The 16,225-nt window shown below is 65.8% G+C and overlaps 1 protein-coding gene across 4 annotated transcripts in view; it reads left to right on the forward strand.

The window, feature by feature from the left end:
- PXDN (peroxidasin) overlaps positions 1-14,412 on the forward strand; it is a 68,223-nt gene extending 53,811 nt beyond the window's left edge. For 3 of the 4 annotated variants that reach the window (XM_032353465.1, XM_032353466.1, XM_032353468.1), the window contains 7 exons: positions 1,199-2,702; positions 5,055-5,189; positions 5,833-6,041; positions 9,165-9,285; positions 9,387-9,519; positions 11,848-11,961; positions 12,488-14,412. In XM_032353465.1, the coding sequence (XP_032209356.1) occupies positions 1,199-2,702; positions 5,055-5,189; positions 5,833-6,041; positions 9,165-9,285; positions 9,387-9,519; positions 11,848-11,961; positions 12,488-12,607 (2,336 nt within the window). In that variant the 3' untranslated portion in view covers positions 12,608-14,412. Of the gene's footprint in view, positions 1-1,198; positions 2,707-2,743; positions 3,398-5,054; positions 5,190-5,832; positions 6,042-9,164; positions 9,286-9,386; positions 9,520-11,847; positions 11,962-12,487 lie in introns of those variants that run through there. The other variant, XM_032353467.1, reaches the window with a different exon arrangement.
- Positions 14,413-16,225: the final 1,813 nt, after the last annotated feature.

Here is a 16,225-nt window from a genome sequence, read left to right on the forward strand (position 1 = left end):
TCTCGTGTGGCTGACTGGGTTTCTGCCTGAGGGGCCGGCAGGCCAGAGGTGACACTTAGTGACATGGGGAGGCTGGTGGGGGACGGGGTTAGGGGCTGGGGAGCGACTGTCTCACCTCTAGGAGCTGCAGGCGCACAGGAGGCCTCGGTCTCCAGGGACACCTGGGTCCTGGTTCCACAAACCCCCGTGTCCTACTCAGCCTGGAAGAAAACCGCCTCCTGCACACGGTCCTCCTGGCGTTTCTCTGTCATGAAGTAGGCTTCTCGCCGGTTCCCCTATGCTCAGGGGCACGCTTGCTCTCACATGTCCGCATTTTCACTGGTCAGACTCGCCTGCATTCAGGGATGGGTTTCATCTCTAAAGCAGAGCATGGTGGACGAGTGTGGTCGGAGGCGGTCGGGCGGTCGGCAGGACTCCTGGTGAACGGCCCGTGACGTGGATCTGCCTGCCGGGTTTGCAGGAAGGCGTGGTGTGGGCGCTTCTCATCAGGGACACTTCAGGGGGCTTGGCTCTCGGAGCCCGGCAGGCACGTCCAGGCTCACAGGGCGGCCCGTTACGTCCAGCCTGGGCTGGTGCCCGCGGCCACGTGCTGAGAGGAGCAGCACAGGGAGAAGGCTTCCCACGGGGTGTGTGCGTGAGCCCCGGGCCCTGGGGTTTGGGCCTTCCTGAGCTGGGCGTGGAGCCGTCTGCCTTCCCCCGTGTCCAGGAGGTGCCCGCTGATGGGGTGTCAGCTCTTCCGGGGGCGGCTCTTCTCGCGCACCCCGCCGGCACCCATTTCTGGTGGCGCCCTCTCCCACCTCCAGCTCGGTGCGGGGGTTGTGCAGACGCTGCCCTCGCAAGCCGGGACAGGCTCTGTTCCCTTACAGAGGCCGTCTGGATCGGCTGCGAGCGGGTACTTGGGCTGTGTGCCCTGCGGGTCAGCCTGTGGTGCGTGTGTGCACACGTGTACCCCCGAGGGAGTCCGGGGCTCTCGGGCAGCCCCCAGAGCCAGCCCGGACGCAGGTCAGGTCCTTCCAGCTGTTTCTGCCGGCACCCCTGGCTCTGCTGAAGGACCCGGTTGTCCCCTGCCCGCCACGCACGGGTCCCCTCCCCCGGCTCTGCAGCCCGACAGGCAGGGTTGGGGAGGGCTGCGGGGCCTGGGTTGCGGTCCTGGGTGCCGTCCGCTGTCCAGGGAGTAAACGGCCCCCCTCCCCCGCAGGTTACCACTACAACGACCTCGTGTCTCCCCAGTATCTGAGCCTCATCGCCAACCTGTCGGGCTGCACGGCGCACCGGCGGGTGAACAACTGCTCGGACATGTGCTTCCACCAGAAGTACCGCACGCACGACGGCACGTGCAACAACCTCCAGCGGCCCATGTGGGGCGCCTCGCTGACGGCCTTCGAGCGCTTGCTGAAGGCCGTGTACGAGAACGGCTTCAACACGCCCCGGGGCATCGACCCCGGCCGCCTGTACCACGGGCACGCGCTGCCCATGCCCCGGCTGGTGTCCACGTCCCTAATCGGCACGGACACCGTCACGCCCGACCCGCAGTTCACACACATGCTCATGCAGTGGGGCCAGTTCCTGGACCACGACTTGGACTCCACGGTGGTGGCCCTGAGCCAGGCCCGCTTCTCGGACGGCCAGCACTGCAGCTCCGTCTGCAGCAACGACCCCCCGTGCTTCCCGGTGGCCGTGCCGCCCGACGACCCGCGGGCGCGCAGTGGGGCGCGCTGCATGTTCTTCGTGCGCTCCAGCCCCGTGTGCGGCAGTGGCATGACGTCCCTGCTCATGAACTCCGTGTACCCGCGGGAGCAGATCAACCAGCTCACGTCCTACATCGACGCCTCCAACGTGTACGGGAGCTCGGAGCACGAGGCGCGCGCCATCCGGGACCTGGCCAGCCAGCGGGGGCTGCTGCGGCAGGGGGTGGTGCAGCGCTCGGGGAAGCCGCTGCTGCCCTTTGCCGCCGGGCCGCCCACGGAGTGCATGCGGGACGAGAACGAGAGCCCCATCCCCTGCTTCCTGGCCGGGGACCACCGCGCCAACGAGCAGCTGGGCCTCACCAGCCTGCACACGCTCTGGTTCCGCGAGCACAACCGCGTGGCCACGGAGCTGCTGGCCCTGAACCCGCACTGGGACGGCGACACCATCTACCATGAGGCGAGGAAGGTCGTGGGTGCCCAGATGCAGCACATCACCTACCGGCACTGGCTGCCCAAGGTGCTGGGCGAGGTGGGCATGAAGGCGCTGGGCGAGTACCGCGGCTACGACCCGGGCGTCAACGCCGGCATCGTCAACGCCTTCGCCACGGCCGCCTTCCGGTTCGGCCACACGCTCGTGAACCCCGTGCTCTACCGGCTGGACGAGAACTTCGAGCCCATCGCGCAAGGCCACGTGCCTCTGCACAAAGCTTTCTTCTCTCCCTTCCGCATCGTGAGCGAGGGCGGCATCGACCCGCTGCTGCGCGGCCTGTTCGGGGCGGCCGGCAAGATGCGCAAGCCCTCCCAGCTGCTCAACACGGAGCTCACCGAGCGGCTCTTCTCCATGGCGCACACGGTGGCCCTGGACCTGGCCGCCATCAACATCCAGCGTGGCCGGGACCACGGCATCCCACCCTACCACGAGTACCGCGTCTACTGCAACCTGTCGTCCGCGCACACCTTCGAGGACCTGAAAAACGAGATCACAAGCCCTGAGATCCGGGAGAAGCTGAGACGGTGGGTTGAGGGGCGCCGGGGCGTCTCGCATGAGACGGTGGGTTGAGGGGCGCCGGGGCGCCTCGCGTGTGTGAAGGTCCGGCGTGCCGCAGGAGCGGGTCCCAGCGTGCGTGGTCATTGTTCTTCGTGTTTGGGTGTGTGTGTGCAGCCGCGTGTCAGGGGGAGCCGGGGCGGGGGAGCGGGGCGGGGCCGACTCTGGTGGCCGTGCGAGTGCAGGAGGCCGTGGCCATCGCCCTGTGGGTGTCCCATGTGTCTGTCCAACGGGGCCTGACGGCGGAGGGGTAGGAGCTGCGGGGAACCCGAGGGCCCAGCTGGGGTATGTTGGGCTTTGGGGGGGCTCCTGCGCTCCCATCAGGCGGAGGGCCCCAGAGCTCACCCCGCACAGGGCGGCCTCCGGCGATCGTGGGGGCTTCCATGGGGGGCTGCCGTGGTGGGACCGCGAGGGCGTGCCAGCCCCTGGGGACCACTGGAGCAGGGAGGTTAGGGGCCTTCGTGCAGGAGGATCCGGGCTGCCGTCTAACAGGAACCTCTCCGCGGCCTCCCCGGCAGGACAGCCCCTTCGACTTGCAGTTCTCTGCATGCTCAGCCCTGACCTTTCTCTGAGGTCACCGCTGCCCTTCGGGTGGTGACTTCCGTCACGTTCGTCGTCTCCGTTTCCTTAATGGAGACCGCGGCTTGTTAGAGTCTCGCACGCTCCCTCGTCGTCCGGGGACTCGTGAAATCGGCCCTCGGGTCCTGGGTGTGTCCGTGTGTCCGCGGCCGAGGGCAGGGAAGGCTCCCCGCGAGGGCTCCCTCGCGTGTGTTCCGGACTCTGCTGTTGGCCGCGCGTGATCTCGTGCTCTCACGCCCTCGGCGCTGGAGGGAGGGTGCTCTCTGGTAGCTCCCGCGTGCCTCCGGCAGAAGACGGCTTCCTGTGCGTGACGTAAGTTGTGGCTGCGCGTCCCGGCGCGGATGCAGACAGCACCGGCCGCGGGCATGTGACCTGCCCTCCACGGGTGCAGGACGGTCTGGGTCTCCGTGCCGCGTGACGAGCGTTTACAGGGACGGTCTGTCGTTCGTGCGCTTGCACGGCCTCCTTTGCTCTTGTCCGGACGGACACGGACGCCCCCCGTGCGTCCCCCCTTCGCAGACTCACTTCCGCGGCCCAGAGGCGCTCCTGCTGTGGCGCAGCGTGCGTGGTGGGCGAGGGACGCACCCGTGTGTGCCGGGGACCCAGAGACCGTGGGTGCCGGGGACCCAGAGACCGTGTGTGCCGGGGACCCAGAGACAGACCCTCCTTGTTCACCGGACACCCGGTCGCTCGTTCACTTTGCTGTCTGTCGGCTGCCGTGTGGGGGAGGGGCCTGCGGTTGGAGGCCGGGGTGGGGGCCGGACACTTCAGGGGCAGAAGGGCCTGCGGGACCTTCCTTAGGGTCGGGGGAGGGGAGGGAGCAGGCCCTGGTCAGAGTGGGGCGCTGCCCTGCTGCTGTGTCCCCCGTCCCTTCTTGAAGCAGGGGCCGTGCCCGTGTCAGCAGTGGGGTCGTGGGAGGGGTGGTGGCGGAGCTGGGGCTCCGGGGGCTTAGGCAGGCTTCCGGGTGGCTCCCTGGGGACCACACCGCGTGGCTCCCGTCTCCTTGAGCGGTGGGTGTGGAGACCACTCAGCCTCCCTTCCAGAAGGACCGGTGCTGCCGCAGCGGCCTCCCTCTGTCCCTGCGGGCCGTGGGGCCCCTCAGCTGGGCGGTGCGCTCCGGGCTCGGAGTCCCCATTGAGGGCAAGCTGACATGTGCGTGTGGGGAGCTGCTGGGGTGTCCCCGATGGGGTGCAGGCTGCTCGGCTCCCACGGGCCTCACTACGGAGCGGCAAGAGCTGGACGAGCGTCCTCGTCCTGGGGCATCGAACCCTCGCCGTCTCAGGCGTGTGGTCGAGTTCTGCTTCGTCAGTAGCTTGCGGCTCGAGGATCTTCCACAAATAGTCGAATCGCGGCGTTACGGCGATTCCTTCGGGGGCTGCCTTACTTCCTGGAGCCCTTTCCTTTGTGTTCGTGGAAGGAAACCGGAGGACCTACCTTACACTGTCCGGTGTGGTTATTTCTGAACAGAAAAGGCGTGAGTTTAGTTTTTCCTCTATTAAGTTGGTTTTTCTAAAGTTATAATAAATTGCGCATGTGTTTTATGTGTGTGTGTGTGTGTGTGTGTGTGAACAGTACAGAAAGCTTCTGAAGTATGACATACAGATGCTTAAGTCACCGCGAATTTCTTGGCTGACAAAAGGTGTGAAAGGTGCTGAGTGATCCGGAACAGCGAGGGCTTTTTCCTCTTTGTTCTGCTGCCACGTTCTCGGGCACGTTCAAGGTTTCACTTGTTTGTTCTGCAGGTTGTACGGGTCCCCGCTCAACATCGACTTGTTCCCTGCCCTCATGGTGGAAGACTTGGTCCCAGGCAGCCGGCTGGGGCCCACCCTCATGTGCCTGCTGAGCACGCAGTTCAAGCGCTTGAGAGACGGGGACAGGTAAACGCAGGTGCCTCGGGACCGGTGAGGCAGGTGCCAAAGGGAAGAGCCTCTGCTGTTAATGCGCCTTTCTGGGGACTCGGGGCGGCAAGGAGCCGTTGCCGGAGCTCGGTGTGCGGGTGACTAGTGAAGGAGCGCCGCCACCCTCACTGTGATCGCTCCCTGTGCGGTTTCCTTCCACCGCGCCCGAGAATTACACAGCCTTGTCATGGCTGCTTTCGTGACCTTCCGCTTAAGACATTTCTGTTCTAGGAATAGAGAATTCACAGGGTTCAATGCTGTGGGAGTTTGGAGGAATCTGAACTTCTGGCAGGACCGCCAAGTTTCAGGTTTCATGGGTGTCGTTAGTGAAGCTTCACGTAGGGGAGGACACCGTCCCCCGTCCCAGGGAGCCCGTCGGCACTGTGCGCCAGGCCGTGCATTCTAACCGTGGCCCGTGCTGCCTTCTGAGCCGCCGACACGCTGCTGGTTTTCGTCCAGATTTTTTGTTCTGTTTCTGAGTCGGAAAGCTGAGTCGAGCCCGAGTCCCTCCATGAGCCGTACCCGGTGGACGCCGGCGGGGTCTAGACGGTCCACAGAGCTGATGGGGAAATGTTTTCATTCACCTCCTGTGTGTGCTTTGTCTCGTTCTGGGGAAGCACAGGTTATGGTATGAAAACCCGGGGGTGTTCTCCCCGGCGCAGCTGACCCAGATCAAGCAGACGTCCCTGGCCAGGATCCTGTGTGACAACGCTGACAACATCACCCGCGTGCAGAGGGACGTGTTCCGTGTGGCGGAGTTCCCCCACGGCTACGGCAGCTGTGACGGGATCCCCAGGGTGGACTTGCGCGTGTGGCAGGACTGCTGTGAAGGTGCGTGTCCTGGGGCCTGCCGTGTGGCGGGGTGTGCGTCCCGGGGCCGGCCGCGTGTACTGGGGAACGTCGATGCCGCAGCTCCGCGGTGGCCGCTCGGGGACGCAGCAGAGCCCGGCTGGGATCGTGAGGAGACGCTCCTGACCCGGTGCGGTTTCCGTGAGAGCTCAGGACCGAGGGCCACGGGTAGGAGGCAGGAATAAGCGTGGTCTGTCCGGCTTCTGCTTCTTCCTTCACACCGAGCTGCGTCTCCCGGGAGGACTTGCGTGTTGGACGAGTATCATGGGCCCCTGTGGACGGCTCCAGACTCAGATGTCCGGAAGCGCAGCTCGCACCCGACTGTGGGCACCGCGCGTTCCGAAAGCCGTGACAACATGCGTTGCTGGAGTGTCGTGGAAGGTGTGGAGGGGCGGCTGTCCACGCGCAGGCCCGGGACGCGTGCGGCGGGGCCGCTGGGGCCATCCTCGCTCTGTGGCTCCCCTGCGCCTGCAGATCCCGCTGTCGCTCACCTGGATGCTCGTTTCCTGACCTGAATGTGATTTGGGCTTTACTCAAACCGCAGTCAGACCGGCAGGATGAAGCGGGGGGCGTCCGGAGCTGGCCGTGAGACCCTGCTCCTCGGCGGCCAGAGGCCGGGGACCCGCAGTGGGCCCCTGCGGCGGAGATGGCTCCTCCCGCCTCCACGCTCGGCCTCGAGCGGCCTCTGCCCCACCTCCTCTTCCCGGGGGAAGCAGCTCTGGCCGTGGCTCTCCGTTGGCCGTCATGTCCGTGAGCGCGGGACTCTGGGTTGGTAGGTCAGTGCTGTCCTCTGCCGACGTCTGTGCGTGGTGGCCGTGCCAATCGGGTGCGGCGTCTGTCGGCCTGGCCATGCTCTGCGTGAATGTGGCGCGTGTGTGCGTGCGGGTGCGCGGCACGTCGTGCTGCAGGACGGTTCGTGTGACCACTGGAGCGGAGTCGACTGCACGCCCCACATCCCGAAACACTTACAGTCTCCCTGATACATCTAAGGGAAACTGGTTTTGGGGTGTTTTCTCACTTTCTTAGAATTATCCTTGCTGGTTTGCACAGCTCTGCTCGCATTTCCGAGGGCGGGGCATAGAGTTTGGTCCTTGTGCCTGCAGAGACCTGCTCTTCGCAAGCCCCCGGGAAAGGCCGGTTCTTTTTGAGATACAAAACTTCACGTCCCGATGGTGCCACCAGGCCCCCTGGCTGCTTAGACAGGGGCAGAGCTGGGTTATCTGTTGTTTTTGCTCAGAAAAGCCAGAGACCCTGGAGAGACGGAGACTCAGAGCCGGGCGGCGTCATCGGGGCCGCGCTCTCGTCCGTGCCGCGGCGGGGGCTGCTCTGACTTCCCGCCGCTGGACGCGTTTCCTCCAGGTCCTGAGCCGCCAGGTTCAAGGATGCTTCGGAGGCTCTGTCTTCCATCTCAAACACAGCAGAAAGGTCTGACAGGACCAGGTGTCGGTTGCTGTTTCCTTTCCACTTTCTAAAAACTCCCAGAGAGCAGCTCGAGCTCCCCGCGGGTCCCGGAGTGCATGCGGAGCCCCGGGCGTGAGGCTTGCGTGCAGGAGAGCCCAGAGAAGCGGCGCCCGGGTGGGCGGTTTCTCCTTGTTGTACCAAAGTTAGAAATTGCCCTTTGTGGGGATGGATGGAGCACGCGCGCACACACAGTTTTGAAATAATTGCATTTAAAATAGTACAAAGAATCCTTGTACTTCATCAGAATCCTTGACTTCATCAGTTGTTAAAGTTTCGTCCGGTGTTACTGTTCCCTCTCACCCCGGGATACGGCCGTCTGCGTGTGAGCACACGTGTGTGGTACGCGTGTATCCGTGTGTCTGTGCGGACATGCACGTGTGTGTGAAGGAACATGCCACATGTTTCCTAAACCGGCCGAGGAGGTCGCAGGAGGCGTGCGGCTCCCCTGAGTGACTTGGGGGGGGTTGGGACCGGGGGAGGGTGGACGCGCACTGAGCGCTTCCCGTGGGGGTCTCGTGCCGAGCCCCGTGGCCCCCACTTGCCGCAGCAGGTGGGGCCGCCTTCCTCCAGACCCACGGTGGATGCCCCCAGCCAGCTTTTCTCCGCTCAGACCCAGGCTTGTGTCCCGGGCGCGGGCGCGGACGGGGCAGGCTGTGTCCCCTCGGGGCAGCTTCAGGAGGTGCCCGGTGCCGCGCGTCCCACCCCCGTGACCTGGACGCGGGGGCTGGGGCCGGAACGTGGATTCCACATTTGCCCGACGGGGCGGCTCTGGGGACGGGCACGTTTCTGGGTTTGGAAGGTGAAGGCCGTTCTCTCCGACGTGAGCTCCTTCTGCCCGCCCGGGGGGCGCGTGGCCTGCGAGCCGGGAGCCCTGCTGGGGGGCGAGCGCTCCGGAGGCAGCGTTGCCCGGGGCCTCCTGGGTCCGGTGCATTCACACTGTGAACCTGCCTCAGGGTTGGAGTTTCAGGCTGTGTGTCCAGGTCCGAGTGGGAAGCGCGTGTTTGGGCGCTGAATAAAATCGCAGAACACTCGGCCGTTTTGTCTCTGGGCCTTTGCCTCCAGCGGTGGTCGTGGGCCCGCTAGGCCGGGGCAGGGGACAATAGCCTGTCCTCTGTGTGCTTTCTCTCCGGGGGTTTCCACCGCCTCTCTGCACGCATCAGCGCCTGGGAAGGGCCGTGTGTAGCCTCTGCCACCTTCCTGGCCAGGCCTGTCTGGGGGGATGGGGCGCGGCGTGAACCCGGGTGTTCGTGGGATGGGGTGGTCGTGGGCGGGCGGGAGGGCCCTGGAGGAGGGACGAGGGGGCACGGGCGTGCGTACGGTGCCCTGAGAGCACAGTGCCTGGGCCGCGGGGGGCCGCGCTGCCGTGGTGGGAGCCAGCGCGGGGTTGACAGGACGGGGGTGTGGGGCGTCCCTGCAGGAGGTGGCCGTCCGGGCTGTTGGCGGGGAGCCCAGGTGAGGCTGGGGGGCTGCTGGGCCAGGAGGATGCGGTGCCGAGGCCACGACTTGCCCGTGGAGGGAGGAAGCCGGCCCCGAGGCTGCGGCTTGTGTCATCGACGTGCTGCGAAGGCCGGTGACGTTGCTCAGGATGTGCCCGGCATCTCCTGAGCCAGGGCCGACCGCTCACAGCCCGCACACTCGTTTCAGACTGCAGGACCAGGGGACAGTTCAACGCCTTCTCACACCACTTCCGAGGCCGGCGATCGCTGGGGTTCAGCTACCAGGAGGACGAGCCCATTGGGGAAGCGGGCCCCGGGGGGACACTGAGGTATGGCTGTCCCTGAGGCAGGTCCCAGGCTCTGGGCGGGGACGCCTGTGGCCACGTGTGACGCGCTGAGGTCTGTTGGCGTCTCCTCCTCCCCCGTGCAGCATCGGGAAACACAGAAAGCACCCAGGAAACGCCACAGCCCCCTCCCGCGAGCACCCACAGACGGCAGGGACGAGTGACTTCAAGGACTTCGTTCAGGAGATGCGGAAGACCATCACAGACCTCAGAGAGCAGGTGACTGTCCCCGCCCGTCCCGTCCCGCACCGCAGACAGCGCTCTTGCTCCCGAGGCCCTCCCGTGGGACGTCGGCTCCAGCTCCCCGGCCGGGAGCCTCCTGTCTGGGCGGCTCTTCTCTTGTGGCTTGTCCCCGGCCCGGCCACATGGGGCTGCGCTCCGGTTCCCCCGTGGCCGGTGAGTGCTCACTGTGGGCTGTCCACAGGCACCACTGTGACAGCTGCGGGGTCCCTGGAGCCGCTGTAGAGACCATGGGCCAGGAGGGGCTGAGGGTTAGGGCCACGGAGAATTCAGACCTCGGTCCTGTCCCAGAGCCACTTCTCCCAGAGTGTTGCTCTAACCCTTGTTCCCAGGGCGGGGCCAGCAGGCATTCTGTGGTCTGGTCCCCCAGATGTGGGGGGCAGCAGCACTGAGGGTCTCCCCACTGGGCTCTTCTCCAAGGAGGAGCTCTGGTCTCGGCGGACGGCCTGCAGGTGTGTGAGGGCAGAGAGACGGGAGGCCGGGTGGGAAGGAGCGTGGGCACCAGGCAGAGGGCGGGCTTGTGGCTCCAGGAGAGAAGCCCCTCGACCCTCACCTACAGCCAGAGAGACGGCCAGGCTGTGGGGCACACGGCCTCCTGGGGACTCCGCCCTGGACAGCTGGGTGCTGTGGGTCCTAGAGACGGTCACTCCAGGCAGGCTGGCTGGACGGTGACCACGAGGTGTGCACAGCTGAGTGCCGTGCAGCGAGGAGGGGTCACTCTGCGGATGGGTCAGTGGGAGCAGAGGCGGGAAGGGGGACGGGCGGCCCCGAGGTCAGCCAGCTGTCTGCCCCCCCGGCCCCTCCTTCCCCGAGGTCAGCCAGCTGTCTGCCCCCCCCCGGCCCCTCCTTCCCCGAGGTCAGCCAGCTGTCTGCCCCCCCGGCCCCTCCTTCCCCGAGGTCAGCCAGCTGTCTGCCCCCCCGGCCCCTCCTTCCCCGAGGTCAGCCAGCTGTCTGCCCCTCCGGCCCCTCCTTCCGCTTCTGCCGGACCCGCGCTCCACGCCCACCGGTCCCGCCCTCTGCGCCCGCGGGCCCCGCCCCTGTGCCCACCGCCTCCCCCGCCGCACACACCTGTGACCCCCTCCGTGGCTTCTCCCAGCTGCGGGACGGAATAACGCCGGTGTGATCCTCTCCGCTGCGTACCCCGCACGCCAGGGCAGGGCCGCTCGCTGGGCAGGGCCGCCAGGTGTTGAGAGATGCGGACAGAAACTGCCCTGACTCCTGGCGGGGGTGGGGACGGCGTTCGCAGGCGACTCTGACTCTGCAGGGCTAGGCCTGGTTCCCGCAGAAGTGCTCCACCCTCGTCTCCTGGGGGGTGCTGGCGAGGTCTGTCCCGCAGCTTCCGTCTTGAACTCCTGTCCGCAGCCGCCAAGGACAGCCCCCCACTGCCCCAGCCGCCCTGCTGGCCCATGGCTGCTGCCCACGTGGCCTTGGGGGTCCTCCGTCCTTCACGACTTGGAAGACGGCTCTGAGGTCGGGGGATGCCAAGATCTGTGCTAATGAGGGCCGGAGTGCAGGAGGCAGCCTGCTTCAGAGCCGCAGCTGGGACCCGCCTGCACCCAGGCCAGGGCAGACGGCGCTCGGGCCCCGGGCCGCAGGGCGAGGTGGCCTGGACCAGGGAGGCCGTGTGGTCGCGCAGCCTGGAGGCCGTGCGGTGATCGCCGCTGCCACACGGGGTAGATGGAGAGCGTTACCTGCCAGGAGCACGCGGGGTTTCTGCGTGTTGAATCCCATCTCCGCGCCCCGACCTTGATCAGAGAGACCTCCCCGGCAGGTGCTCCCTGGAGTGGTCGTGCCCGGTTGTGTCCATTCTCTGTGCGGGTCGCGAGCTTTGGTGCCTTCAGTGGAAACCCCACTCCAGGACCGGTAGATGAGGTGGGAGTCTTGCAGGCTGCCGGGCCCTCCCGGCACAGCGAGAAGCACATCCAGCCGCGCAGACGCTGTCCGCGTCGGCAGCCGCAGCAGGGGTGCAGGAGGGTCGCCCTGGGACGCCTGTGGCTCAGGATGGTGACCGGTCGGGGCTCTCCGTGTCTGGGAGTCTCTGTGCAGGATGTTCCCGCACGGTCCCGTGGAGCCTCTCCCATCCCCTCCGTGATTCTGTTCTTTCCCCGGAGCTGCCGTACGCGGCAGCCCCTGCCCCTTGATGCCCAACGCTGCAGGGCTCGCCCAGGGCTGTCCTGGAGGTCTCGGGACCGAAGCATCCTTGCTGGGCAGGAGGTGCCGGCGTCGCAGAGCTCAGACCTTCCCCCCCCGCAGAGCTCAGACCTCCCCCTCCCCCAGCGAGCGGGACACATGTTTGCTTTGCTGCAGATTAAGAGGCTGGAGTTGCGGCTCAGCTCCACGGACTGCGCGGACGCGGACGGGGGGCCTCACGCCAACGGCGCCAAATGGAGGCGGGACGCGTGCTCCGTCTGCGAGTGCCGGGTGCGTCTGGGGCTCTGCTGTGGGCAGCGGGGGCACAGGCTGCGCTCTGCGGTGGGGGACCTGCACACCCCCGGCCCAGGCTGCCTCAGGGTGTTTGCACCAGTGAGGCGGGTGGGCCTCGGTCAGGTGGTTCTCGGTCCCCAGAGAAAGGGGACGGAGGTGCCGTGGTGGCCACATCGGCCATGGTGTCCAGGCCCCCCCAGCTTCAGGGAAGCGCGGGTGTTTGGTGACGCGGGGACCGGAAGGGGTGTCCGTTGTGGGTGTCCCTACCTTGCCCCCTGGTGGACATCTCAGATGTGAATCTGGGGGCTGCACTGAGCCCGCATGGGGTCCTGAGCTCTCCGGGGCAGGTGGGCAGTGGGGGTGGGGCGGGAACCTTGGGAGGGAGTGCAGGGGTCCGCGGGGGCGTCGGCCGCCGTACAGACTGCACCCAGGAGCCCCGACCGGTCACGGGCCGATGGGCAGGGGGCGAGGCACAGGCCACGTGCCCCAGGAAGTGACAGGTCCTGGTGCCTCTCTCTCCCAGGACGGGCAGGTCACCTGCTTCGTGGAGGCTTGCCCACCTGCCGACTGCCCAGCGCCCGTGAGAGCCGGTGGGGCCTGCTGTCCGGTCTGCCCGAGAGACGGCGCGGGGAGGAAGCCTTAGCTCGGCGAGGCCTTCGGGGTCCTCCACGTGTCCTCGAGACGACGGCCGGCACGGGGCGTGCGGACGGGAGGGACCCCCTCCGTCTCGGCGGAGCGCAGGAGCTCAGAGCAGAGCATTCACAGAGGAGAAACCACGGACACATGTCCTGACTGCACGTTAGATTCTCAGGTCTTTATTTAATGTTTTTGATGAAATATTGGTGCTACTATTAAATTGCACAGTTAAGTCATTTAGGCTCCTCAGTTCACTTCCCTGGATACCACCGTTTCTTCTCGACCAAAAGTGAGTCCCGCTTGGTTCTACGCCTGGAGCTTGCAGACGAGCCCCCGCCCCCACCCCCGCCACCAGCCCGGCCGCCAGGGCAGGTTATTGAGCTGCCAGAAGGACGCACACCGCGCTGGGAAGACCGGCGCGTGGCCGACGGACAGACTCGCAGGAGAGCTGGGGTGGCGGTCTGGGCGGTGGGTGCCAGCATGTGGTCCCGGAACGGACGGCCCCGCTTGCCTGCGGCGTCCGGCGCTCGCCCGTAGGAGTGCGATGAAGCCACGGGCAGAAAGAGGCTGGTTTCCACTGGCACTCGTGTGACGCTGCCGGCGAGGGCCAGATGTGAACCCCGTTCCCGGCACACGCTGGGCTCTGGTCCAGCCGAGCGCTGCGGACTTCTCCGCGCGGAGGACTTCTACGTTCAGGTCGTGTGAGCGCCTTAAAGAAACAACACTGACCCCTTTACCTCATTTGTATTTTTGAGACGCACGACGTTGTGTGAGATTCTGCGCATGTTCCGGGTGTCGGCGACGGCAGAAAAACCACTTCCCACTCCACAAAAGTTGTCTTAGAATTCCGAGAGAAGCAACCATCATACCTCATGGTGTCTCTCTGCGCAGTCGACCAGCAGCCTCCTCCTCGTTCTAGACACGAGGTGATGCCTGTCCTGAGCAGCGTGCACAGACGCGGGCCCCCCCGCAACCCCCGAGGACGCAGGTGGTCCCAGGATGTGGTGGCCAGTCCGGGGTGGGGCGCCGTGGGCTGGCCGTCACCCCGGAGGCCTGGAGGCAGGTCTTCAGGGGGTCGGGCACGTGGTGGGCGGGTTCTGAGTCTGGTCTGGCCCGGCGCGGGCGTCCTTACGGGAGCAGGAGACCCCGGGCACTGACCGGGCTGCCACGACCTCGGGGTGAGGCGACTGCTCCCGTCATGAGTGTCCCCAGTGGCTTTAAACACGGCTGACCTGACTCCCGGGCTTCGGGACGCCAGGTCGCAAATACCAGCTTGTGTCTCGCGGGGCGTGGGACGTCTTGGGGGATATCAAGTCACCTTTGACCACCAAACCTTAGAGCCGTGTTTGCCGGCGGGAGAGTGGGTAACCGCGCGCCCAGCGTGGTGGTTGGGAAAGCTGCTCTGGCGTTGGGACGGGGCGGTGCCCATACCCGGGAGTCTGCCATTCCCCGGCGGCCACGTGCCCTCGCTGCAGACGCGCATGCGGTTCAGGATGTGCGGTGGGACCAGGCTCTTGGCGGGGCGGGGGGGGGGTGTCTGCGGCTCACGGTGAGGGTGTGGGACTGCGGCAGGAGCGGCGGCCCCTGGTTTCAGAGCACACGGGGTGTCCGAGCGGTGGGCAGGGCCCCGAGGGACCCTCTGCGGCCACTGCGGGGGGATCACAGCCTCGCGAAGCGAATGTACATATTTATTTACTTTCCGACTGTAGCGGACAGCCGGGTGCCTTCTGTGTTCGTTGTAATCAGTTCATTACCAAAGAGACGTTTGCACTATGTACCGATGCTGCCAGTTCAAATAAACGGGCCACGTTTCCAAATGGGGTCTGGCATTCTTCTTCCTGTCAAGCCTGCGTCGGGGCGACCGCTTGCTGGCCCCGAGTGGCCGACAGCAGGTGGGGAGTGGAGAAAGCCAGACTGCTCCGGGCACTGTGTCGTGGGCACATGTGAGGCGGGAGAAGCAAGGAGAAAGGACAAGAGGGTAACGTGGGCTCGGACCTGCCGCAGCCTGGAGGGTAACGTGGGCTCGGACATGCCGCAGCCTGGAGGTTAACGTGGGCTCGGACCTGCCGGCAGCCTGGAGGTTAACGTGGGCTCGGACCTGCCGCAGCCTGGGTGTTCTCACGGGGCCGCGGGGCTGGGTCCGGACGGGGGGCCGGGGTCTCAGCTGCCCCTGCCTCCAGGCACGTCGTGCTGTGGACGAGGACGTGTCCTTGTCAGAGGGACTGTGTCACTGCAGCGGACACGTGCTGTGGCAGGGATGGGTCCCATGACGGGAGGGTCCCCGAGGGACCATGCTGCGGGTCGCAGGGTCACCCGTGCCTGCCCTGGGCTCCGGGTACAGGGTAGGAGTGGACGCTGCTCCAAAGAGAACTGGAGGGAATTGGGGCACCTTCACGAGGCTGAGAGAAAGTCACTACCGTGGACAGAATCATCACGAGAAGAACATTTGAAATACTGAGAAAAAGGGTTTCTTAAATTGCCAAATTGCTTCAAAATCTGACACTTGCGCTTCCAGCGTGCACGTGCCGAGTTTCGGGAGCGGTGGTGTCCCATCGTCTGCCGCTGTGACGGGGTGTCCCGTCGGTCTCGGGGCCACACACCGACAGGCGGGCCTCTCCTCGAGGGGACGCGGGGAGCTCGAAGCCTCCTGTTTCCCGCTCTCGCGGGGTTCAGCCAGCTTTCCGCAGATGCGTGTCGTGCTGTGTGCTTTGTGTGACCTCGGAGATTATCCATTCTGCTTAAGCTCGACTGCTTCAAGGTCGTCATGAGCGGAAGCCTGGGGGGCATGTGTCCAAGTAGAGCCGCGACTGCGTCGGCTGAAGGCCGCGAGGACTCTGGGTGGGGTGCCCTGCACCCGCCTGGCCTCGGTCCTCCTCGCTGGAGACGAGCGCCCGGGCCGTGCACTGGCCTCCCCTGGCAGGACCGGCAGTGGGTCTGCGGTGGGTGGGTGCGGCAGGAACTCTCCTGGCTCCTGCTCTGAGCAGACGCAGGGACGGGCGACACCAAGACCTTCCCCGGGAGGAGCAGGACGGAGCGGGGTCCACAGTCCAGTCCTCTGTGCTAGAGGAGCCTTGAGCCGTGCGCAGGACCCAGGAAGGGTTCGGTGCACAGGGGCCCTGCAGCTCCGCCCAGAGACCGCCGGCGCGGCCCCCATCGGTGCCGGGCGCGGGGGGCAGGGAATGGCGCCTCGGACTGCTTTACTGACCATGCGAAACTGGCAGAAAGTGACCGTTGGCTCTTAAGAACTGTGAGGAAGGTCTACAGACATTTCTTCTGCCTTTTTAAAAACATTTCACACCTGCTTCCCGTGTGCAGAGTTACACACCAGGTGACCCACATATCTGTGTTGTATTTGCCAAGCGACTCACCAGAAGCATTTAGTGAACTCAGCAAATGCGTTTCGAGTATTTCATGTTTAGGAAAAATCGCATCTGCCGTGGAGACCAAGTTTCGGGAAGTCCTGCGGTTTGCAGGTTTTGTTCCAGGGCTCGCCCCGCCGACTTCCCGCGGTGGAGGCTGAGACAGGAGGTGGACCGTCTGGGCACACGGCGGGTGCTCGGCCGGCCGAGCCTCGTCCTGTGGGTGCAGACGGGCATGTGGCCCCTGTGGTGGGGGACACTGTGCC

The sequence above is a fragment of the Mustela erminea genome, chromosome 7 (genome assembly GCF_009829155.1).
Source record: "Mustela erminea isolate mMusErm1 chromosome 7, mMusErm1.Pri, whole genome shotgun sequence".
NCBI classification, from domain to species: Eukaryota; Metazoa; Chordata; class Mammalia; order Carnivora; family Mustelidae; genus Mustela; species Mustela erminea.